Source organism: Bombus impatiens, unplaced genomic scaffold, assembly GCF_000188095.3.
Source record: "Bombus impatiens unplaced genomic scaffold, BIMP_2.2 scf_0248, whole genome shotgun sequence".
In the NCBI taxonomy this organism is placed as follows: domain Eukaryota; kingdom Metazoa; phylum Arthropoda; class Insecta; order Hymenoptera; family Apidae; genus Bombus; species Bombus impatiens.
This window is the reverse complement of record NT_176667.1, coordinates 600,111-623,321: the sequence shown is the minus strand read 5'-3', so window position 1 is coordinate 623,321 and position 23,211 is coordinate 600,111. Positions and strand designations below refer to the sequence as shown.

The window sequence follows — 23,211 nt, the reverse complement described above, 5'->3', positions numbered from 1 at the left end:
AACGCTCGCAAATAAATAAACGACTAAAGTTTAACATTGCATGTTTAAGAAAGAAATGAGAAAAATAAAATTACCTTTAGAAAATGGCACCATATTACAGATATGACGAAACCTTTCCTCAATAAGAACAAAATGCAAACGAATATTAGAATTTGCGTATTGACAGAAGTATCCGTGACGAAATATATTATCCCACGAAACACTGGCAGTCTGAGTCCAATTCTATAAAAAGGAAATATTGCTCGATAAAACTTTACTATGTATATCTATGTATATTGCTTTGCATTCGCATTTCGGCAGCTGCATCGTTCGTGTTAGAGATTTATCTCGAATACGTTAACGCGATTTGATTCCTCGACAATTTTCATCGTGTCCAGTATAAATGCCTCTAGTTTATCGTCTAACTTAGACGATAAATATCCAAAACGTTTATATTCTTATGAATTAAACGTTTATAAACGTGGTTGGTAACTGGTGGTACAAGCGGAAAAGGGGTGATTCTACGCAAAAAAAGAAGTCGAAAATATAGAATAAAAATTAAAAAAAAATTTTTTTTTTTAATTTTTCCATCGAGACAACGATCTACAGTGAGATCCGTTATAACAAGACGTGATAAAGTGCACGCGTACCGAGCGGAAATTCAAAGTCGATTTTCTCGAAAACAAAGCCTCAAACGAAAAATTTCTATTCTATATTTTCGACTTCTTTTTTCGCGTAGAATCGCCCCCTTTCCGCTTGTACCACCAGTTACCAACCACCCTGTATATCGTGCTTATAATTAACGTCTGAATTGCACGGCACTTTCCAATTTCACGACGCAAAGTTCCGCTCTGTTCACTAAAGTTTGATGTGTAAAAGAAAATGATTCTACTTCCCCGCATGCATGTTTTATTTTATCTTGAAGCTTTTCTATAGAGTTTGCTGTTTTGCCGTCAACAAAGGAGCATAAATATCTAATGAAGATAAATCTGGTGAAGGGAGCAGTAATTTTTACTATTGCAATATGTTGACAACGTTACTATAAACGTGTATGAATCAATGAACTCAAGATTTCTGAGCTCATGGCCATCCGAAAGTCATGGTCGTTGTTTAGGTCGTTGAATTCGTCTTCACATCAGCTACAATGTCATGAAATCAAAAATACATCGTGCCATTTAAGAAAGACAAAGTGAAGTAGATTTTTTATAAAAATAAGTATTTTTGATGATTTTTAGTAATTTATAGACGATTCAAGACGTATCAACTTTTCTTGAAAATATTTTTATCATATTATAAGAAATATTATATATATATATCGGTCTATATATACCGTAGATCGATAAACAGGAAGCTTTTTCAAGAAGCGTCTCAATTTTTAATTTCAAATTTATAAAGCGGAATCAGAAACAATTTCGAAGACGAATCTGTATGGTTGCGATACACGTTGTTTGGAAGAATGCGTGAAATATTAAAATAACAGCATACGAAATAGCAGTATTTTCCGCGTCGTCTTGCAGTAGCGCACCGAGCCGCGCGAAATTCGAAAACTAAAAATTATGTTTCGCGATGAATATCGACGCGCGATTTATCCAAAAAAAGAAGTCGAAAATATAGAATAAAAATTAAAAAAAAATTTTTTTTTTTAATTTTTCCATCGAGACAACGATCTACAGTGAGATCCGTTATAACAAGACGTGATAAAGTGCACGCGTACCGAGCGGAAATTCAAAGTCGATTTTCTCGAAAACAAAGCCTCAAACGAAAAATTTCTATTCTATATTTTCGACTTCTTTTTTCGCGTAGAATCGCCCCCTTTCCGCTTGTACTACCAGTTACCAACCACCCTGTATAAGAAACATCCGACTTGCACAGGGGCTGGTTTTTGCTTGAACTCCTATACCGTGAGGAAAAAAAAGAACTTTTACTTACTTTATCGTATTCTATATTTTATTTTTTATTTCATACAAAACTTTGATTTTAACAGTGACTGTTTGTAGATTTTAATTCAAACAGTACTATCTTAAAACGATAACGTTGCATGTGACACTAAAACGATAATATGGTAATTCTCAGAAGGAATCTCCCGTATCGATAGAAGCAAATATAGAGTTAAAGGTGAATTTTCACTAAGATTCTTCATTGCATGTTACAATCAGTGTGAAAAATTTTGAGTTCTTAAATATTTACTTCAAATCAAATATACTTTACATTTCAATTACTGCTTAAATTACTCACAAAGAAAGTATCCTTTGCTTTCATTGATTTTAAGAGTAATTAAGAATGGCATTGTACAATAAAGATTTTTGGAGTAATTAAGAATAGCATTGTACAATAAAGATTTTTGGAGTAATTAACAGTGGCATCGTACAATGAAGATTTTTGGAGTAATTAGGAGTGTTATCGTATAATAATAATTTTAGGAGTAATTAACAATGGAATCGTGCAGTGATGATGACATAGAAAATGATCTTGAAGACCTCTATGGTGTTAGAGATGGTACAATTTTTGTGATTGATGCGACACCTTCAATGTTTAAAAATGATCCAGATAATCCATATTTTTTACAATGTATTAAGGTATTACATGTTTTATAATAATGTATTATATTAATACTTTTAATTTCTATTATAGTGTTTGAATATATGTTGTTTTTAAGAAATGTTATACAATATAGTTAATATTAAGTTATGATTCATATATTCAAATAACAATTTGAACATTAATTTATTTTGTTATGTCTTTTTTAATTCAGCAATACAAAGAGATTCTCAAGCAAAAATTGGTATGGGACAGACAAGATTGGATAGGTTTAGTTTTGTTTGGAACTGAAATATGGGACAAGGATCCTGAAACCAAACATATATTGACTCTTCAGAAATTAGGTCTACCTTCAATAGAGAGCATGAAAGAAGTAATGAAAATAGGTAATCAATATTCTGCATATATATTACTATAAGTAAAGTAAATTACTCTACTTACTATAAGGAAAGTAAAAGTGCAATGACAAAGGCAATATACAAAAATAGAACAATCAAAATACAATAATATGTATAAATACATCCAGAGAATAGGAATGCCAGAATATCCTAAGCAAAGGAGGTAGAAGTCAAAAGTTAATAACACAAGCAAGGTGTGGAAATTTGAAAAATTAGGATAGGTACTGGGAAAAAGAGGTAGGGAGACTGTGTGATCTGTGTGTGGGTACAACACTTAACAAGGTTGGAAGATGTAGTGAGCTGAAGACAGAATAAAAGTATTGTAGAAAGGCTCAAGAAACTGTAAAAAAAAAGTAGAGAAAGTGACAGAGTATAAGCGGACCAAAGAGAGTTTTAGAGAGCAAGAAAGGGTACAATAAGTATGATAATTATTAATCAAAGTAAGTCAGAATATGAATGGGAGAGAGCAAGAGTGAATGATTCAAAGTCTGTAGATAAGATACTTCTATAAATATAGGTATTTGTAAATCAAGTTCAATTCTTAGTTATAAAGTTTAATAAACATATATATTACATATTACTACAAGTAACAAAAAACTAAAGTAATTTTAAAGCAATTTTTGTTACTGAGGGTAAAAGCTATGTATTAAGTTTAGAGGAAAGATATCTTTCGTAGTATTAGATAGGAAAGAGGCAAAATTTTTACAGAAAAAGTTAATAGATGAGAATACAGTTTTTACTATTCTGGTGCTCAAATTTTTTAAATCATTTTTTTGTATCTTTTGTTATATCTTATACGTAGATGAAGGAAACAAGTGGAAGTACTATAGGGATATTGCTTCCTCTACGGCTTATCCACTATATGATGTACTTTGGCATGCAGCACAAGCATTCTCTGCTATCCGCGTAACTATGCCAATGAGAAGAGTAATTATTTTTACGTCTTGCGATAATCCTCCATGCGATGATAATGAAAAACATAGAATAAGAGTACAAGCAACGAGTTATAGTGACATAGATCTTCAGTTATTAGTTGTTGGTTTGGGTGAAAATTGGAATCATGATTTATTCTATAAAGATTTGGAAATGCAATTTGGAAAAATCGATGCAGATGATTACAACAGAATATCTTTGAAAGATATAGTGGAACAAGTAAAATTGCCATCTAGAAATATGGCGAAGCTACCTTTGAGACTTGGAGAAAATGTAGTTATAGATGTATCCCTTCGCAGTCTTTCTGTGTAAGAAATAAAGTTTTATTTACTTCTGTTATTATACTAGTTTCATTCTTTCAATTGATCCAAATTTTAATGAAGGTTGCGATAAATTTAAAAATCCACTTTATTTTCAGCAAAACATCATATTTGAAAAAAGAAAATATAAGTAAAGAAAGCAATATTCCTTTGAGTTCACATACATATCATATAGTGGATGAAAATGATGATATAGTATGTATTATAATAATTTGTTACTGATATATATGATTATGATTTGATAATTTTCAATGTTCTATTGTTTGTATTATAGGAAGAAGTAGAGAATGAAGAAAGTCAACAAGCATCGTTACCTATTTTAGATATAGATATTCAAAAATATCAAACATTTGGTGATGAGAGAATAAATTTTACACCAGAAGAAGTAAGATGCTTATGTACAACACGAGAAATAGGCATTGATATAATTTATATAAAACACATTTCTTATCATCCTCTATATCATGTTGAAACACCATACTTTGTCATACCAGGCAAAAGTTATCGTAAAGGTACTTTCAATTATCTATCCTCTATTTCTTAAAAACTTGTATATATTTGAATATCTACTAAAATTATTTTACGTTCTTCATCCTAGATAACAAATTACTATTTGGTGCGTTACTCAATAAATGTGAAGCCAAAAATTTAATGATAATATGTGCTGTTACAATCAGAAAAAATTTTGGTACAAGCCTATATACTATGATACCAAATGTAAAAAGTGGGGGATTTTATTTGTATAAAATACCATTTAAAGGTTTGTCTCTTAAAATATTTTAATATCTAAATAAGAAGGAAAAAGAAAAAGTACTTGAGAAACATTTGACATTTAATTTTAATTATTCTAGAAAATGTGCAAAACATGAGTGAATATTTCCCAGAATATATATTTGATGATAATGAAAACAAACCTCCAATTGTCCCAAATGGAGTTGAATTACTAGAACAAATTATAAAAAAATTAAGTATCGAATATAATCCAAAATTGTTTTCAAATCCTGAAGTACAAGATCAACATCAAATTATAGAAGCCCTAGCTTTGGATTTGGAAAAACCTGAGCCTCTACCTGACGATACACGTAAGTCATATTGTTAAGAATACACATATTATAATTTGTACAACATTTTATAACATAATTTAAAATTTTATCTTAGTTCCAAACACTGACAAGATGTATAAACTGGTAAATGATTTATTAGACGAATATGATAAAGTATTTATGAAAAAGACAGACGATATAAGTGATGATCCACCAGAGACAAAACATAAAAAAAGTAACAAAGTAATGAAACCAAGTGATTTTTCAGAGAATAAAATTCAAGAATATTTGAGAACAGGACAGGTACATTAATGGATCAAGTTTAAATAATATTTAAATACAATTCGTAATACATTTATTTTCTTCTTAACAGATAGCAACTTTTACTGTGTCACAATTAAAGCATATGTTAGAGACATTGGGATTAAAATTATCTGGTAAAAAAGATGAATTGATAAATAGAATTGAAAAACATTTTGAATAAAATGTTACAAACTTTCAAGAGAAAATGTGAAAATTTATTTATGAATTATATTTATATTCGTTATAAAATTTTATTAAAACAACTGCTACAAAGATTGCTTTAATTAATAAAATCATAATATATTTCACATAAAATAGAGTAATCTTTTTATTCAAGGAAAATAACTTACTTTTGAACCAGAAGAACGCTTGATATACCCAGTTTATATATAAACACCAACCATACGGGGTTATCCATTTAACTTGGAACTCGCGCTCGTGAAGCGTAAGAATGGAACAATTTAACATATATGCTTACTACCGCAATTAAGTGTCGCTCGCCATCTATGAGCTGTTGCTAGGAGTATAATTAGGTGAGTACAAAAGGCAGTTTAGTTGTCGTGAAGGATTTGACGTTACAATAAGTAAAAGACGATCGCTGAAAAAACAAGCCCTGCGTTTTCGCCCAACGATTTCATATTCCTATGCACTCCTGAAGCTTTTAGCAAATAACCGCACATTCTTCTTCCCACATGTATCTTGGATTATATTTATCAAAAATCTACTTACAATGTAATTTTTTTTTATTGAGAATTGCCAAAGTTATTAGCGAGTTACAATGAACTTATTCACATTCTTACAAATATTGTTTTCTATTTCGTTCGATAATTTTCATTTTTAACGTATTAAACATGTTCCTCTACGTCGTACTTTAAAATTTGTTAACGATTTCCTTCCACGAATACAGCGAATGTAAGAATAATGAACAAGGAAGGTAATTGAGATACAAGACATCTCACAAAATTCATATTTAGACAGGTCAGCTTAAAAGAATAGAAATTAATTTAATCCTCGTATTGCAATGCTTGAGTCTGAGCGCCAAGGATGTGAAGACATCTGGGTGTCATCCTGTCCGCGGTGTGTGGCCTGGTCTCTGATGTGAATTGACGTTACAACCATGTAGTTGTCATGTAAAATTGATACTTGGATTGTAAGAGAAAAGAAGGCTGAGTCGTAATCCAACTATTAATTTTCTTTTATTGAACTTTACTATAAATTTAGCACTTACAATAATAGAATGACACCGGAGAAAAGGGTTGTACAACATTATTGTACAATAGGTCGCAACTTGTGTCTGATTAATGGGGCTTGTTTTTATCTTCTTGTTTAAATGTGTGCTCCTGCAGATTATGTCTAGGTTAATTGGCTTTTCTGATATTGGCTTTTATGTCCGTGTTACGACCGTTCGCGGAGAGACGCGGTCGCTAAGAAAACGCGTCAGCGAGAGGCGTAAATTCTCGCTACGATTCGGTTAATCGACGCCGCGAAATAGTTGTTCTCCTGTTTCGGTTAAGATAACAGAGGTGGTTAAATGAACGTAACACAGTATAGTAAGTTATATATCACCGTTTATTCTAACAACTTGTAAAGAAGACAGTTACGTTGGTGCGTATGTACGAGATGAGTGAGTGACTGATCTATGGGTGTATTCCCGGTCAAAGGATGTTGACTGTTCGACGACGGTCAAAGGGTGTTGACTGTACGGAGGATGGAAAATCACTGCTGTTCGCTGACGATGCTGTGGCGGAGGAAAGCTAAGGATGGGTGTGTCTAGTGCACGGGACCATCGGATTTGTTGGTGACGATTTTGGCTAAGAGAGTGAGGGAAATAGGCTTCGTTGTTAATTGGTTAAATGAATGTTGGTGGACTAGGAAGGGTCTTGGCCGCCCTCGATGGAAAGTGGTTAGTAGGAGGAAAGTTGCATCGTACGTTAGAAAAACTAACTTTCCCTTGTCAAGCCGTAGTAGACAATGGTCTTTAGAAATGCTTCGGAAACAGATGTTTGTTCGGTTTGAAGGACCTCGACTAGGAAATTCCTGAGATTTATGGAAGGTACTTGAGACTATTGAGGGTACGCAGTAAGTATCCGAAGACATCTGGTTGCCATCTTGCCCGCGGTGTGTAGCCTGGTCTGGTTCTTTATTTTTATCGATACTGTTGTAGAACAGAATCATTCTCTTGATTTCATTCTTCTCGGTTTCTGTGAAGTCGCAATCTCCAAACCCTATCTTTTTATTCTTTTGAAGGATATTCCCTATCTTATTGAGCCATGCTCGAGGTTCGTAGTCTCCAAATTGTGTTTTCTTCAGTTGGTAGAAGCTTTTGTCGTTGGGATAAATCTTTAAGTACTCTGGTTTCTCGCTAGATCCGATTCATAGTTCATTCTCAAATAGAACATCGCATTCAGAGTCAGAGTCAGTGTTGCTTGCGCGTTCTCCGTTCACGAAAATATCTTTCGATTTCGGCGGCGCGTTTCTCGGCTTCAATAACGTTGCACGGCGGATTGGCAACTAGAACTAGTCCTATTTCTGTTTTTAATCCTTGAATAAAATCTGTTACTGAATCTTTTTGAATTATGTCGCTCATGGCACGTCTGGTTATTTCGTCTGGGTATTCGTTAGCAATACTATATTGTAGTTCGCTGAATGGTTTCCTAAAGCGAATAATGTAGCTTTGTACGCTTTCGTTAAATCCTTGTCTAATTTTTCGTAATTGGTCTTGGTGTTCACGAATCGAAGTTTCAGTTGCTACGTTCTGCCGTAATGCTTGATATAAATCTGCGTATTCTGAGATACGTATATTACGTATTGCCATAGCTGCTTTCCCCGAAATTTTATCAATCTTAATCATTTTCAATAGTAAATATTGTTCACTACACATTGCCCTCATCTCTCCGACTTCTTTAATAAATTCTTCTACTCCTATATCGTCTTCGCCGTTAAGTTGTGGGATACATCTTAGTGCGTCTTTAGCTTTAAGCTCTGGTTGTGCAAAACGTTGAGTGAAAGCTCTGTCTTCGGATAGCTGAGGTGGTATCTGAGGTATTGGAGGAAGTCCTCGAAGGGCCAATTGGTCTCTAGCGGTGTGGGTTGTTTCGTCTGAGGTTATTAGGGAACTGGTTTCTGATACATTTTCCATATGTATTCTTGCTAAACTTTCCCCTACTAGTGCGATCTCTGCTACGAGTTTCTTGTTTTCTTCGTTTGCGCGTTGAATTTCGTCAATACGTCGTGTGAGTATACTAATTTGTTGACTAAGAGCTTCGTGTTGTTTCTGCATCGCGTCTAATATAGCCCTAATTGTTGGGTCTATCTCACTACTAGTTAAAGCGGCGCCAACAGTCTCGATTGTATCCTTTCGTGGCGTTGCCATTACTATACTGATTGTACTATTTGTGCTATCTGTGCTTGAATCGCTAGAGAAGCTGCCTTTTCTCGTCCTGTATTTGGTAAAAGAATCCAGAGTTTGCTCACCTTGATCGTTTAGCCCGTAGGAAAGGTTCCGTTGCGATGTTCCTTTGTCGAAACGTCAAAAGTGTTTGCCCTGTTGCAGTGGTCCGTTGATCCTCAATCTTCAAGGTTGATCGTAAAATGAGTGGTTCCGTTTACTTGAACCTGATGGATCCTGGCAGGATCGCCAAAATGTCACGTAAACTTGATGGTTAGATGATAAAACAAGAAAGTTGAGCCGTAACACAACTATTAACTTTTTTTTTATTAAATTTTATTACGAATTCAATAATCACAATCACAATTCACTCCAACAACTTTATTTAGAACCTAGTTACACCGATAGGTATGTATAAATCAAGTACGCGACTAATCTAAGGGTAGAAACCATTAAAGATATGTTGCCTATTCTAAACATAAAGAATAAGTGAAGTTTAGTGACGATGTTGTGGCGGAGGAAAGCTAGTTATGGGTGTGTCTAAGGACACGAGATGAGCTGATTCGTTAAGAACAATTTTGGCTAGGAAAGTGAGGGCGATAGATCTTGTTTTCGATTGGATCACAAGAAGGTTAGTAGACTAGGAAGGGTACGTGTGACGTCAGTCCACATTAGAGGCCAATAACCTCAAGGACCCACCATAAACAAATTTTAGTTTATTATTCCTGTAAGTTTTATCAGTTTATGTATGGTCCTTGGAACAGGTTTATTACACGTTCTTACAAATGTTTGTTGTGGCGGAGGAAAGCTAGTTATGGGTGTGTCTAAGGACACGAGATGAGCTGATTCGTTAAGAACAATTTTGGCTAGGAAAGTGAGGGCGATAGATCTTGTTTTCGATTGGATCACAAGAAGGTTAGTAGACTAGGAAGGGTACGTGTGACGTCAGTCCACATTAGAGGCCAATAACCTCAAGGACCCACCATAAACAAATTTTAGTTTATTATTCCTGTAAGTTTTATCAGTTTATGTATGGTCCTTGGAACAGGTTTATTACACGTTCTTACAAATGTTTTTCCCATAAACAATGTCACTTTTCCTAACGAAAAGTTTTTTTTTTTTTATTTATTTATTTACATTTTACAATTTGCCCAGTAGGACATTTGGTAAAATATTATAGCTTAGTGATATAGTATTATAACATGTGGATGGCTACCCCCAGTGGGATACCATCTTCGAACCTAACGAAAAGTGTGAACAACGAATTCGCGTTGTTAGTTCAAAGGGGCACACCCACACCGAGCTTTCCTCCGTAATAATACAACACCTCGGCACTGGAACTAAAACCTATCATCAGTCAACATCTCTCAGATCAATCGTGTAAACGGTGCTATTCAATAAAGTTCGATAGAAAATAAAGATAGCAGTTGTGTTACGGCCCAACTTTCTTGTCTTTAAAATCTAAGTCTTAATTTTACGTGACATACGCACCGAGGATGTGTAGACATCTGATCGCTATCTTGCCGTCGATATGTGGCCTGGTCTCTGATGTGGATTGAGATGTGGTTGATGTTACAATGTCGTCGGCTAGCAGGTCTCAATGCTTGCGATTTATTTTCGGACGTTCTTCGTAGAATCGTTAACATGGGCGAACGGAACCAACTATTTTACGCGTTTTCTGTGTAACCTAAAATAAGAAGAAATTTAAGAAAAGAAAAAGAAACTTTATTTTTTTTTCTGCTTTATAATACACTTCCGAGCTCTAGGCGCGACTGTTCAAGACTGACTTGGATGATTTTAGGAGGAGTATTTAAATTCTTTTATTCGTGGGAGTGAGAAAAGGCTTCGGTCGTACTTATCATATATTTCTGAGAACGAGTAGAGTGACCGGATGCTACCCCGGTGGTCATTCATACTAAGGCGCTTGGAATTTCGCTATCTTATCGCTTAGTTAGTCGGATTCCATCTGTGACACCTGCCATCCTTGAATAAACGCGAAGTCCCGGATAAATCGGGATACGTTCATATCAATAGTAGATTATATTCCCTTAAAACTCGCTTATAATAGTCTTCTCATAGTTCTTCCGAGCGCACTTTGGATTACATAGCTATCACCATAAATAATTTCACTAAAGAACGGACTTACGAGATTGCTGAATTCCATCCATGTTTTCGCGTTCTATAAACATGAACTATATTACGGCTTAACAAAAAGATATGATAAGTATTAATAATATCCATTGACCACCACAATCCAGTTGTTCTATCAATTCGTCGGTATGTGTTACTCATTTGACAACACCTAAAGCGTTCTTCGACGAATTAAATTAAAAAGATACAGAAACAATCGGCTTCGGGCTATCATTACACGATGCACAACGAATCCTAACTTCTCGATTGAAGCGATTTATTTTGAATAAATTGACTAACATCATTCGGTCAATAAAAACATTATTCTCACTGCCGGAGTATCCAGATTTGTATATACAACCATGTAGATTTCTCTCTTGCTCTTTGTTATATTATATCTTGTTCTATTATATTGCTTTATAACATATCACGTTATATTATATTACGTTATAATGCATTATGTTATATTATATTACGTTATAATGTATTACATTATATTATATTACGTTATATACTATTAAGATATATTGTATTACGTTATATTATATGACGTTATATAGTATTACGTTATGTTATATTACGTTATAATGTATTATGTTATTTAGTATTACATTATATATCAGGCCTGTAAGTATGAAGCCGGAATTTGCCTATAGATGGCCCTAGCTGATAATGTAGATCTCACAAACATTTTCGACTCAGAACAATACAAGTTTCGTACAACAGCATTGATTTTATGTTACCATTTGAAGAAAACTGCTGCAGAATCGCATCGAATGCTTGTCGAAGCTTACGGTGAGCATGCTCCTGGTAAATCACAGTGCGCTTTTGAGTGGTTTAAAAAATTCAGAAGTGGCAATTTTGACGCGAGGAACGAAGAACGTAGAAGACCACCGAAAAAGTTTCAAGACAGCGAATTGCAAGCATTGTTGGATGAGGATGACGCTCAAACGCAACAACAACTCGCTGATCAATTAAACGTGACACAAGAAGCCGTCTTCATGCGTTTGAAAGCCATGGGAAAGATCCAGAAGGTGGGAAAATGGGTTCCACATGAACCGAATGAAAGACAGCAGGAAAACCGAAAAACCACTTGCGAAATGCTGCTTGCCAGATACAAAAGAGTCATTTCTCCACCGAATTGTGACTGGCGATGAAAAGTGGATATATTTTGAGAATCCATGGGTAGCTCCAGGCGAACCACCGACATCGACTACAAGACCAAATCGCTATGGACGGAAGACAATGCTCTGTGTTTGGTGGGATCAGAAGGGTGTGATCTATTATGAGCTGTTAAAGCCTGGCGAAACCGTTAATACTGAGCGCTACCGACAACAAATGATCGATTTAAATCAAGCTTTGCGTGAAAAACGACCAGAATATCAAAAAAGGCAACACAAAGTAATTTTGCTTCATGATAATGCACCATCACATACAGCAAAACCGGTCAAGGAAACGATTGAAGCGTTCAATTGGGAAATACTTTCGCACGCGGCTTACTCACCAGACTTGGCTCCGTCCGATTACTATTTATTTGCATCGATGGGACACGCACTTTCTGACCAACACTTCACTTCTTACGAAAATGGCTCGATGACTGGTTTGCCTCAAAAGAGCGACAGTTTTTTTGGCGTGGCATCCACCAATTGCCAGGTGGGAAAAATGTATAGCTAGCGATGGGCAATACTTCGAATAAAATATTTTTAATCATTTTCATACAATAAACGTGTATTTTCTATACAAAAATTCCGGTTTCATATTTACATACCTGGTAGTATTACGTTATATTACATTACCTATTAATGTATTATGTTATATAGTATTACGTTATATTATATGTACAAAGAAAATGTCGATTGGTTAACAAGAATACCAAGGTATAAATATATAGATATATGGAAAATTCAGGAAATCATTATCAGAAAAGTCGACTAGTCTTGTTTCTTGTACAATGCTGGTTAGAAGAAACACCAGATCACGATGGACAGAACCATAGAAAGTATGTAAAGTGCCAAACAATTCTCCACTCTCTTTTTTAGATTTCTTTAATATTACTCGAAAGGACTTTGAAACAAATATGTGTTGTGATGATAATGGTAATACCTTCTGCAAAATCTTAAAAATATTCACGAATTTCTTTAATTGTTAGAAAGATTGCATTTTATCTGTGTTAAATTTCATATAAACTTTTTATTAGGAATGTTTTATAACAAAAAAGTACATTCAAAATATTATCTGATGAATGTGATACAAATAGCAGAGCGCTTTCTGCTATTTACAATGTAGTATCTTAGAAAAAATTAATAGGGCTTAAAACAATAAATATCATACTGTAAAATAAATATGACGTAACATAAGTGTTACAAAGTAGGTAAAAATAGAGTATATATTCACAAGTGTCATGTTCAAGTGATAACAGTATACATTTAGAAGCGATCATAAATTATATTTATGATATAATAATAAAAAATGTTGTTAATTTTTTTTACTGATATTTACTTCTTTTTCAATATAGTAAGACATGACGGTTTAAAATAAATAAACAGATCTTAAATTTTATTTACATATATATATATATATTTTGTTAACTGTTCAGTTGAGGACAAAATACTTTTACTGCCTGCGGAAACAGCTTCATTTCAACTGCCTTTAGTTCATACTCCTCATTGTCAATGTATAATGTATGATTTTTATCGGTCTATAAATGAATCAACATATAGAAATTAAATAATCTTTAAAATTTGGAATATTCAAACTATGAAATTTTACCTTTTGTGGAGTTAATTCAATTTTTTTGGCTTCCAGTATTTGATTACATAACGGTTTATTATTTTTTTCTTTTTCCCAACCTCCAAACACGAAAGAAAAGTAGTTGATATCCTTTGGACCTACATAATAGAGATAATTTTCCATGATCTTGATTATATATATTTAATTTTATTCCATATGATATTAGTTTAATTACCAATTTTCACTTTTAAAGATGGTGGTGATGATTCAACTTGTAACTTGTCTACATTGGAAGTTGCTATATGCAATTCGCAAGTTGATATAGGTAGTTCATGGAGAACGTCACATTTTTCATTTATTCTTTTACTAAAATCAATGCTATCTAAAAAATATGGTATCCTGTGCTTATTTCAGGATATTATGTGCACTGAATATAACAAAACATACCTCTAGAGGCATTATATCTTGGTAGAAATACATGCCACCACCTTGTATTTAAATTAGAAATTAGATTGTTTTGACTACAACGAGAACAACCTTCACAAGGAAGTGTATATTTTAATACTGCATTACAATATTTGTTTAAATTTTCTTCATAACCATTAAATACATAAGTCACATATCTGCACATTAAATACATGATATTAGGTAATATAAATTTACATTAATGTGAATATCGTGCAAATTCAAAAATATTGAAGAAAAACATATATGTACTTTCTTAAAAATCCCCAGTACCAATACTTGCTAGCAGAAGCATTTGCATCTTTCCATAGACCCCATTCCACTGTTCCCATAGCATAAACTGGTTTTGCAGGTTCATCGGGATTATTCTTTAATTATAAAATAAGAGTTTTAGTTACTGAAAAAGTTAAAAATTTGCTATGTATATAACAGAAACATACATCAATAGGTTTAACTTCAATTATATCCATCATTTTTGATTTCTCATGTATAATTGCCATTGTTGCCTCTATCACTTGTTTTATATCAGATAGATAATCATATTCATGATACAAAGATTTTGCAATTTTGTTTGTTTGTCCCAATGGTACAATACCAATGGGACACTGTTTGACTGAATTAAAATTGAGATCATATTTTCTTACTAATCCAGTTAAAACATCAGATAAAGTACCATCTCCTCCAGCAACTATGATAGCATCAGTAGGTGTATCTAAATTCATTATAATTTTACGAGCATCATTTTGTGAGTCTGTCCGTATTACAGTTACAGCAATTCCAGCTAAATGCAAAAGTGGCTCACAATAATTTTGAAATAACTTTTTAGCTTTCCTACAAATAAGGATAATAGTTAATCAATAATTAAACTATAAGTAGAAACATAATTTATAAATCAAACATAAGCAAACCCTTTTTTAGCAGCTGGATTTAAAATAATGGTTACATGGCGTGGTTTTATATTTGTTGGAAGTGGAAAATCACCATATTGTGATGCACTTTCACAATATTGTCTCATTAATTGGTTAGCTCTAAAAATATTACCATTTTTTAATGTCATCACAACAGTAGAATGAATTTACCAATTATAAGACTAAAACTTTGTATCTTACTTGTATACTTTCTTGCCATATGAAATTCCATATGTTACAGCTGCACATGTCACCAAAGATGTTTTCCAATTATTTCGTATAGTCCGGGAGAAGCTTAATATTTTGGCCATTTCTTAAACACTTCTGTTTATACATAACCTGCATGAATCTATTCTTTATGTATTGTACATTGTACGCTAAGTAACATTTATAAATAATTGAAAGTTTTTTTAAAAGTACACAAACATTACGAAGATTTATTTAAAACAAATAAAGTCTGCATTTTTTCATTTTACAAAAAAATTAATTTCTATTATCTGTAATAAGATAATCTCAATTTTAACAGTACACACACTTTCTGAAAATTTATGAAACACGTGTTTCAAAAAGAATTCTCATACTTTAAGAAGCTTGTAACTTTATGAAGATCTTTTCTGAAAAGTTTTTAATTCCTAAGTCCTTTAATTATGCGGTATTACGAACTGTATGTATTATCACTACTATTACAAGTATCCCGTCTGTAGTATTATGAGAAGTATTATATATATACAAACTACATTTTGATCGGAGAATAACTTGATACTCACATGTTCAGGATAGTTCACAATTCCCTTTAAATTCCACGTATAAAATATTAACAAATATTGCGAATTTAATTAAAATCATAAAATTCCAAATAATAGATTTTTTATTGTTGATAAACGGTAAGATAATATAATAATCTGATTTAATGTAATATCTGAATTTTATATTATTAAATATAAAGAAGTACATATATACATATAAATATTTTGTGCAATAGCTGCTCCATCTATGATTCCTAAATCATGAAAATTGCCTCGTTATAAAATTCGTCACTTATTTTTTATTATCATGTTGATCACTTTTTCATAGGTGAATCTTATTTGTCCAAAGCGTGGTCCAAATGCGGATTTGCAGCCGCTACGCGTCATCGTTATAAAACAGGACAATTTCAGAAATAGTTCAATAGAGATATTATAAATTCTGTCTCTTTATATCTCGTTTCCTAAACAGGAACCAATAGAGAAAAAGTTTGTGTTAATGTACACACGTGTTTCCCGCAGTATTAAGCAGAGTGCGAGAAACTGTTCAAGCTTCGGAACTTAAGCTCGACAGCTCTGCTGTAAGGTAACAATAAAACACTTTCATAAGTATCAGCCATTTTATCAGTTAATTTCATTTACAAGAAAAAAGAGAATGGACAATAAATTTATATAACACGTAAATGTGCGAATTTTTTATTCGTATATTTACATATGCATAAAAATAATATCATATTTTTACGGATGACAGGTTAGTGTAATTATTATTTTGATTCTGTCACTTGTCGATGGTTATAGTTAACTGTATTTTGTAAAACGCAGTAAATCTATAAGATTACGCTTATGTTAACATTTTGTAGATGTACATATTTTTCTATATCCTTATGTTCTACTAAAAAGATCAAAATCACGTATTTTTAAAAATTTATTTAATAACAGAATAATCTATAATTATTGGTGCATTAAACAGTGGAATTTATAATAACTTTACGTGATCAAACTGTTGATTTTACGTTTTTTAAATATTTTGTTTATATTTTGCAACACTGTACCTGTATGTAGTACTAAAAATTGATAGGATAATTTTCAGGAATCTGAATATATAATTTATTTATTCCTAAAATATCCATTCTCTTAATGAAATTTTATTTTACTCAAGAAATATCTTCTTTTTTGAGACTTAAGTGACAGTATACAAGGTATGATTGTAGTAATAGAGCTAAATATCAGATAAAATTTATATAAAAATAAATGGAAAACATAGAATGAAATATTTTTTTAAGACTTCGTTTCCAAGAAGATTGGTTAAAGAAGGATCTGTAAGTATACCTGCATATATTTGAGTAATTGAGATTGGATTTTCATATAAAAAACCGATAATGTACTCTAAAGATATTGAAAATCTCAATAAAATAAAAGGTTATTAAATGCTATTCAATACTAAAAGCAAGAGAATCATCGGAATATTATTTATTGGTTAGAATTTTAAATAAAGAAATAAGATCAATATTTTTTTAGAATTCTTCTTGAAACTCTACTATTGTATAAAAATAATTATTAATCCAGAAACAAAATAGCATACTTAGTGATTTTTGAAATTAATATATTGGAAAATAAGATGTAAAATAGAAAGATTTCATTCTATCTTTTTTCATTTATTCTCTATATTTTCAACTATTTTTATGTAAAAAAGCAAATCTTAATTGGTTATATCATCATAATGATTACGCTATGTATAACTATACTGGGTTAAATACAATATTCATTTAACTTTATATTACAGGTAAAGTTAAATTCTAATATAGATATTGGTAGATGAAAAATACAAGTGAAACATTTATTATATGCAAAACCTTGGTTTAATGATAATAAAAGATGGATTCTAAAAATTGCCATAATGTGTGTAAAGAAGTAAATGATACTGAACTATCTACATCTAATAATAAAACAAATGAGATAATACAACTTGTTGAACCTTTGGTTGATAATAAATGTGATGTTGCTAATAAGAATACATTTGAAGAAAATCAGAATGAAAACTCTTTAAGAGAAACATCATTTTCTATTTTTAATTCTACAACATTGTCAGAAGCAACCACCTCACAAGACAATATTCTAATTTCGTCAAATGATAGTGATCCAAGCTCTCCTTCTAGTAATCAAAATAAGTGTAAAAGAAGTATTTCAAAAGGTGTTGTAATAATATTTTATTATTTTGATAGTTACCAAATTTTTATAATTATTTAATGTACATTTATTGATTTTAATTTCTAGCTCAAGTAGATGATGATAATTGTGATGACACTAATATATTTAATGAAGAATCGAGTAAACATCAAAAATTAAATGAAAATGTTTGTAATAAATCAAAATCAGAAAATAAAAGTGTTGATAATGCACAATTGGTAAAAGAGCCTAAGGATAGTTGTAGTGAAGAAACTACTGAAGATGTTGAAATGAGATCAGGTAAATAGTTGAAAAGAGACATGTAATATATGAAAGATTTTGATACTATATTGTATTTAAATGCAGAAACTGAAGAAGCTGCAACTCTTAGGGAAACAAAGAATCATGAAGAAGGACTAGAAATTGATAATGATAGTTCACATGTTGGATATGCTGGTATGTATTGTCACATTCATTATCCTTATTTTATAAATTTCATTTATTTTTTTTTTTATGGTTTTATTGGGACAATTAGAAAAGCCTCTTTTATCAAATGTAACAGAACAGGATTTGCTAGAATTAGAAGAGTCTCTCTTATCAAATGACTCAAATTTTGATACTGAACAAATAGCTAGTGAAGAAGAATCAGAGTCAGATACTCCTGCATGTTTGAAGAAGAAAAGACCAAAGCCAACCTGGTTTGTAGTGCCAGAACTTCTTCACCGTGAAATGGGAATTAATCCATCGTTTCAACGTAGATATTACGGTTCCTTACACGTTGTAGAACACTTTGAACTTATGTACAAACTTAAAGAGCATGAGGTACATGTCTCATGTTTTAAACTTTGTACTTAAAAAACTAGAATGCAATCTTTATTATATAATCTTTTTAGGGTTGTGTTAATGCTTTAAATTTTAATAAAAAAGGAAATTTATTAGCCAGTGGTTCTGATGATTTATATGTAGTCATATGGGACTGGGCAATAGGAAAAAAACATCATTCTTTTGCTAGTGGTCATAGGAGTAATATGTTTCAAGTATGTATACTGAAATATATTTTGTAATGAACTATATTTCTATTTAGAAAATATGTTAATATATTTTATCTTTGTTTACTTTTTTATTGTTACAGAAATGTATATCATTGCGACTGTTTCTTTTCAGGCTAAATGGCTACCATTCGATGAAGAAAATTTAATGGCTACATGTGCTCGTGATGGACAAGTACGTTTATTAGATATTAGACGTGGCGTATCACGAAAATTAGCTACGCACAATGCGCCAACTCATAAACTTGCACTTCATCCCGATACGCCACATGTTATTGTTTCTGTTGGTGAAGATGCAAAAGTTTTGTCTATAGATATTAGAGAAGAGAAACCAACAAAGTACGTCTTTTAAGTAGCCTTTTGTGAAACATATTTTTTCACAATGTATAAAAACAATTTTATTGTATAGGTTGCTAGTTGTAAGAGACGGTTCTTTCCACGTGCAATTGTACAGCGTTCATTGTAATCCTCTCAAAAGCAACGAATTTTGCGTTGCTGGTCGGTCTCAATGGGTTAGAGTATATGACCGACGAAATGTATCTAAACCAATACACGAATTATGTCCTTCACATTTGGTAGGTTTTTTGGATTTTATACAATTAAAAATATAATTATATATCTATTTTGTAATCTAATTTTCATGAATTACAGACTGAGAAGAAACATGTACATGTAACTTGTGCTTTATACAACTATGATGGAACTGAAGTTCTTGCATCTTATAACGACGAAGATATATATTTATTTGATGCAATATCGCCACAACCTGGTGATTTTGCTCATAAATATGAAGGTCATAGGAACAATGCTACTGGTATATATTATTGTTTGGTACATTTTACAAGAATTAAATGAAAATTTGCACTTATTATATTTCATATTTCATAGTGAAGGGAGTTAATTTCTTTGGGCCAAAGAGTGAATTTGTTATATCTGGGTCGGATTGTGGGAATATATTTATCTGGGAGAAGAATACGGAAGCAATCGTAAATTGGATGCCTGGAGATGAACAAGGAGTGGTATGTAATCTATTAAAAATATAATGATAAAGTTTAATAACACTCTGTCGTATAGGTGAATTGTTTAGAACCTCATCCACATATTCCTATTCTTGCAACAAGTGGGCTTGATTGTGATGTAAAAGTTTGGGCACCTTCTTGCGAAGATCCACCTTCACTTCAAAAAATAGAAAATGTACCTTTAATAGAAAAAGTATGTGTAATTTATGAAAATTGTTGTGATATAAACATATGTATGTTATTATTTTATATATGTTCTATTCTAGTGTGTTACATTTAACGTAATGAGCAGGGCACAAGAAACTACTACCGAATCCGATGCATTCGATAGTCAAATGCTTTGGATATTATTAAGACATTTGCGTCATACGGAAAGAGTAAGACTAGTGTGTATTGATTAGCATAAATTGACAATTATAAAAGTACAAAATTTTACAGAAATTTATTTGATCATTTTACATTGTGATGTAGAGCCTAAACGTAAGACAAGTTTCTAGTGATCAAAATCAGGATGATGATGACGACGACGATGATGATAATATTGATGATTCTTCGGATGATGACTCTTCTGATCATAGCGATAGTCAATCAGAAGGAGATGGAATTAGAAGATTCCAATGTCCTCCATCTTAGAGGTATTAAAACGGACTATTCTACGTTTTGTACATTAATATTTATACTGTCTTTGAATGATGTTATTACAAATGGCTAATTATGATGAAGAGATTATGATAAATTTAGACGTTTTGAAATTTTGATTTATCTCGTTCTACCAATTTAGTAGTTTAATCATACAAGTGATATGTATAATTTATTATAATCATAAGATTTAGGGTGCATTGAATATGTATAAAGACTTGCTAAAAATATGTAAAGTATTAGATGAAGATTAGAAATAATGTAGATCCATTTCTAGTAACAACATAATTACAATTTTGTATTATTCTCTGAAAAATTAAAAAAATTACTGTTCCTAAAAAGATAAGTATTTACAATCATATTTAACAAATATACCCAAATTTACATTCTTGTTTTTCTTATTTATAAGTTTAATGATACTTCAGAATAATAATATTTTAATCGTTTTTCCAACACAAATTATGTTTTGAAAATTGTGAAAAGAATGCCAAGTTTAAATATCGAAATGTAACATAAAAGAAAATAAAGGATTGTTTCTATGCATAATATTGTTATTGGTACAATTTTTTTTATTATATAAAATAAAATGTTAGTAGAACAATGACATAATTTAGTAGTAGAATAAGATTTACTTTGTAATGTGTATGGTAATATGATTAAAATATTGATCTTTTAAAACATACACATAATGTTCTTCAAAAGATGCCTATGGAATGAGCAAGACCAGCATACATATATAATGTCGTAACACCCATGATGAAAGTAGTAGTAGCTTTAACAATAAGGGCTGACCATGGGCCAGTTAAAAAAAATACTAGGAGAAAATCTAAAATAAGTGGCCTATATACTGTAAGTATAAGCATACCAACTACTATTGGAACTAAACTTCGTTTTAGATCATGTCGTGACCATAACCATACAAGTGTTGCTGTAGTTATATGTTGTACCTATATACATAAAAAATAAAGTTTTAATAAAAAATTTCCTGCGAAAGTAGTAGTATATTATTACTCACTAAATTAATATTAGATTCGAGACTCTTTTGAATGTATTTCCAATCAAATTCTGCGCCTCTAGCTCCTACCCATAATAGGAGGAACCTAGTAAGTAATACCTCAGCTCCAGCCCATCCAACTCCAGCAGTTAAAATTTTTGCATGCCCTTTACCAGGTATATTGTTCAATGATAATAAAATTCCTACTAAATCAGCTAAATCTATCGAAGACTTTAGAAATTCCTACATAGTTTATTATATGTTAAATAAGTTAATCAATAATTAAATACAAGCAAATTAAAAATATAAATACATACACCAATTAAATCATAACCTTCACCTCCTACGTTATCTGCTGTAGGGAAAAAAGTAGCAAGTGCCAGCATTTTTACTAATTGTGTAAATATGTAAATACCTCCAGCTTGAATACATTTCCAAAATGCACCATATTCTGATCTGAAAGTTTATATATATACTTCGAAATGTGTTATTCGTATGATAAATAGATTAAGAAATAAATTATAATTATAATTAAATTATAATTAATATAGTATAATTATCACATGATATTAATTGTCATACGTAGTACAATCATTGAAATCAAAATAAATTCCAAGATAATAACGATCAAATAATAATAACTATAAATAGGTTAGAAATGGTTAGAATGTACTTACAACCCTGAATATTTATAGGTAAGATAATATGGGACATAAACTAAAGCTAAACAATTTCCAAAATGATATAATGTCATCTTTTCAGTAATATTATGTAAATTTAATTTAAATACTATTCATCATTATATAGCAGACGATTCATATACGAAAGATGACAATATGACAAGTATCAAATGGGATGTTATATCTGCGGTAGGGAAGTGTGTATTTTTTATAGTATAAAAGCACAGACGAGATACAGAATAGACGTGGTATACAATGTTTTTCCATGTCCCACGTTTTCAGATTATCATTTTCGTGACATATGCGCCACTATCGATTCAGTATAGTACTGGTTTAAATTAAAACTAAAGTCTTATATGAAATTATAGATAAAATATAGAACAGGATATTCTGTAATCACAATGAAGTCTAGAATTCTATATTTTTATAATACTTCAGGAAGCATTGTACACTATCAAAATAATATATTGCTGTATAGTAATAGTTAAATATTTCACTTACGCAGTTTCAAATAAAATTATAGTTTCATATATATGAAACATAAGAATGTATATTTTTAAATCTTTGTTTTCGTTTGAATTTTCATTTTTGTATTCTTAAATTAATTGTTAATTACATATATATATCACAGACGAGTACCTATACTTAATTAATGATTACATATTACTTGATATTATGAAGAATAGAGTATAAGTACTCTGATCATAGATAAATAATTCTTATATTCGCCGAAGTAAATTGTAGAGGGCGTAAGAAAGACTAATTATTTTCTAGGTCGGTATTTCA

At 31.4% G+C, this 23,211-nt stretch overlaps 5 protein-coding genes across 13 annotated transcripts; 2 read left to right on the top strand and 3 right to left on the bottom strand.

Moving 5' to 3' along the window:
• The first annotated feature begins 1,956 nt into the window (after window positions 1–1,956).
• LOC100747323 (X-ray repair cross-complementing protein 6) lies at window positions 1,957–5,715 on the top strand. 2 transcript variants are annotated; one of them, XM_024366818.2, is made up of 10 exons: window positions 1,957–2,094; window positions 2,400–2,555; window positions 2,732–2,903; window positions 3,718–4,156; window positions 4,267–4,363; window positions 4,443–4,680; window positions 4,767–4,928; window positions 5,020–5,250; window positions 5,327–5,514; window positions 5,585–5,715. In XM_024366818.2, the coding sequence occupies exons 2-10, from the start codon at window positions 2,412–2,414 to the stop codon at window positions 5,693–5,695; spliced, it is 1,782 nt and encodes a 593-aa protein (XP_024222586.1). In that variant the 5' UTR covers window positions 1,957–2,094; window positions 2,400–2,411; the 3' UTR covers window positions 5,696–5,715. The 2 variants fall into 2 exon arrangements, with proteins under 2 accessions (XP_024222586.1, XP_033176024.1); XM_033320133.1 differs by lacking the exon at window positions 1,957–2,094 and adding an exon at window positions 2,107–2,219.
• A 2,215-nt stretch (window positions 5,716–7,930) lies between these two features.
• Window positions 7,931–11,490, bottom strand: LOC105680586. The gene is made up of 3 exons (XM_033320137.1): window positions 10,878–11,490; window positions 10,394–10,580; window positions 7,931–9,139 (listed from the first exon to the last, which is right to left on the bottom strand). Exon 3 carries the CDS (start codon window positions 8,885–8,887, stop codon window positions 7,931–7,933), a length of 957 nt encoding a protein of 318 aa, XP_033176028.1. The 5' UTR covers window positions 8,888–9,139; window positions 10,394–10,580; window positions 10,878–11,490.
• Window positions 11,491–13,547: 2,057 nt separating this feature from the next.
• Window positions 13,548–15,923, bottom strand: LOC100745291 (acylglycerol kinase, mitochondrial). Its single transcript, XM_003488576.4, has 8 exons — window positions 15,337–15,923; window positions 15,136–15,255; window positions 14,668–15,058; window positions 14,480–14,595; window positions 14,210–14,385; window positions 13,998–14,144; window positions 13,802–13,920; window positions 13,548–13,730 (listed from the first exon to the last, which is right to left on the bottom strand). The coding sequence occupies exons 1-8, from the start codon at window positions 15,444–15,446 to the stop codon at window positions 13,617–13,619; spliced, it is 1,293 nt and encodes a 430-aa protein (XP_003488624.1). The 5' UTR covers window positions 15,447–15,923; the 3' UTR covers window positions 13,548–13,616.
• Window positions 15,924–16,817: 894 nt separating this feature from the next.
• On the top strand, window positions 16,818–21,060 carry LOC100744088 (DDB1- and CUL4-associated factor 8). 7 transcript variants are annotated; one of them, XM_033320132.1, is made up of 13 exons: window positions 16,818–17,077; window positions 17,662–18,069; window positions 18,153–18,344; window positions 18,411–18,500; window positions 18,580–18,866; window positions 18,938–19,081; window positions 19,209–19,432; window positions 19,503–19,668; window positions 19,745–19,907; window positions 19,982–20,112; window positions 20,168–20,305; window positions 20,379–20,489; window positions 20,551–20,671. In XM_033320132.1, exons 2-13 carry the CDS (start codon window positions 17,754–17,756, stop codon window positions 20,560–20,562), a joined length of 1,974 nt encoding a protein of 657 aa, XP_033176023.1. In that variant the 5' UTR covers window positions 16,818–17,077; window positions 17,662–17,753; the 3' UTR covers window positions 20,563–20,671. The 7 variants fall into 7 exon arrangements, with proteins under 7 accessions (XP_033176023.1, XP_033176020.1, XP_033176019.1 ...); XM_033320129.1 differs by lacking the exon at window positions 16,818–17,077 and having other exon boundaries at window positions 17,662–18,012; window positions 18,607–18,866; window positions 20,379–20,498; window positions 20,584–21,060; XM_033320128.1 differs by lacking the exon at window positions 16,818–17,077 and having other exon boundaries at window positions 17,662–18,012; window positions 20,379–20,498; window positions 20,584–21,060.
• LOC100743257 (transmembrane protein 147) lies at window positions 20,118–22,790 on the bottom strand. Of its 2 annotated transcripts, XM_012384305.3 has the most exons (5): window positions 22,423–22,790; window positions 22,063–22,201; window positions 21,767–21,988; window positions 21,617–21,698; window positions 20,118–20,291 (listed from the first exon to the last, which is right to left on the bottom strand). In XM_012384305.3, the coding sequence occupies exons 1-5, from the start codon at window positions 22,497–22,499 to the stop codon at window positions 20,272–20,274; spliced, it is 540 nt and encodes a 179-aa protein (XP_012239728.1). In that variant the 5' UTR covers window positions 22,500–22,790; the 3' UTR covers window positions 20,118–20,271. The 2 variants fall into 2 exon arrangements, with proteins under 2 accessions (XP_012239728.1, XP_024222594.1); XM_024366826.2 differs by lacking the exon at window positions 20,118–20,291 and having other exon boundaries at window positions 21,280–21,698.
• Between the last annotated feature and the right edge of the window lie 421 nt (window positions 22,791–23,211).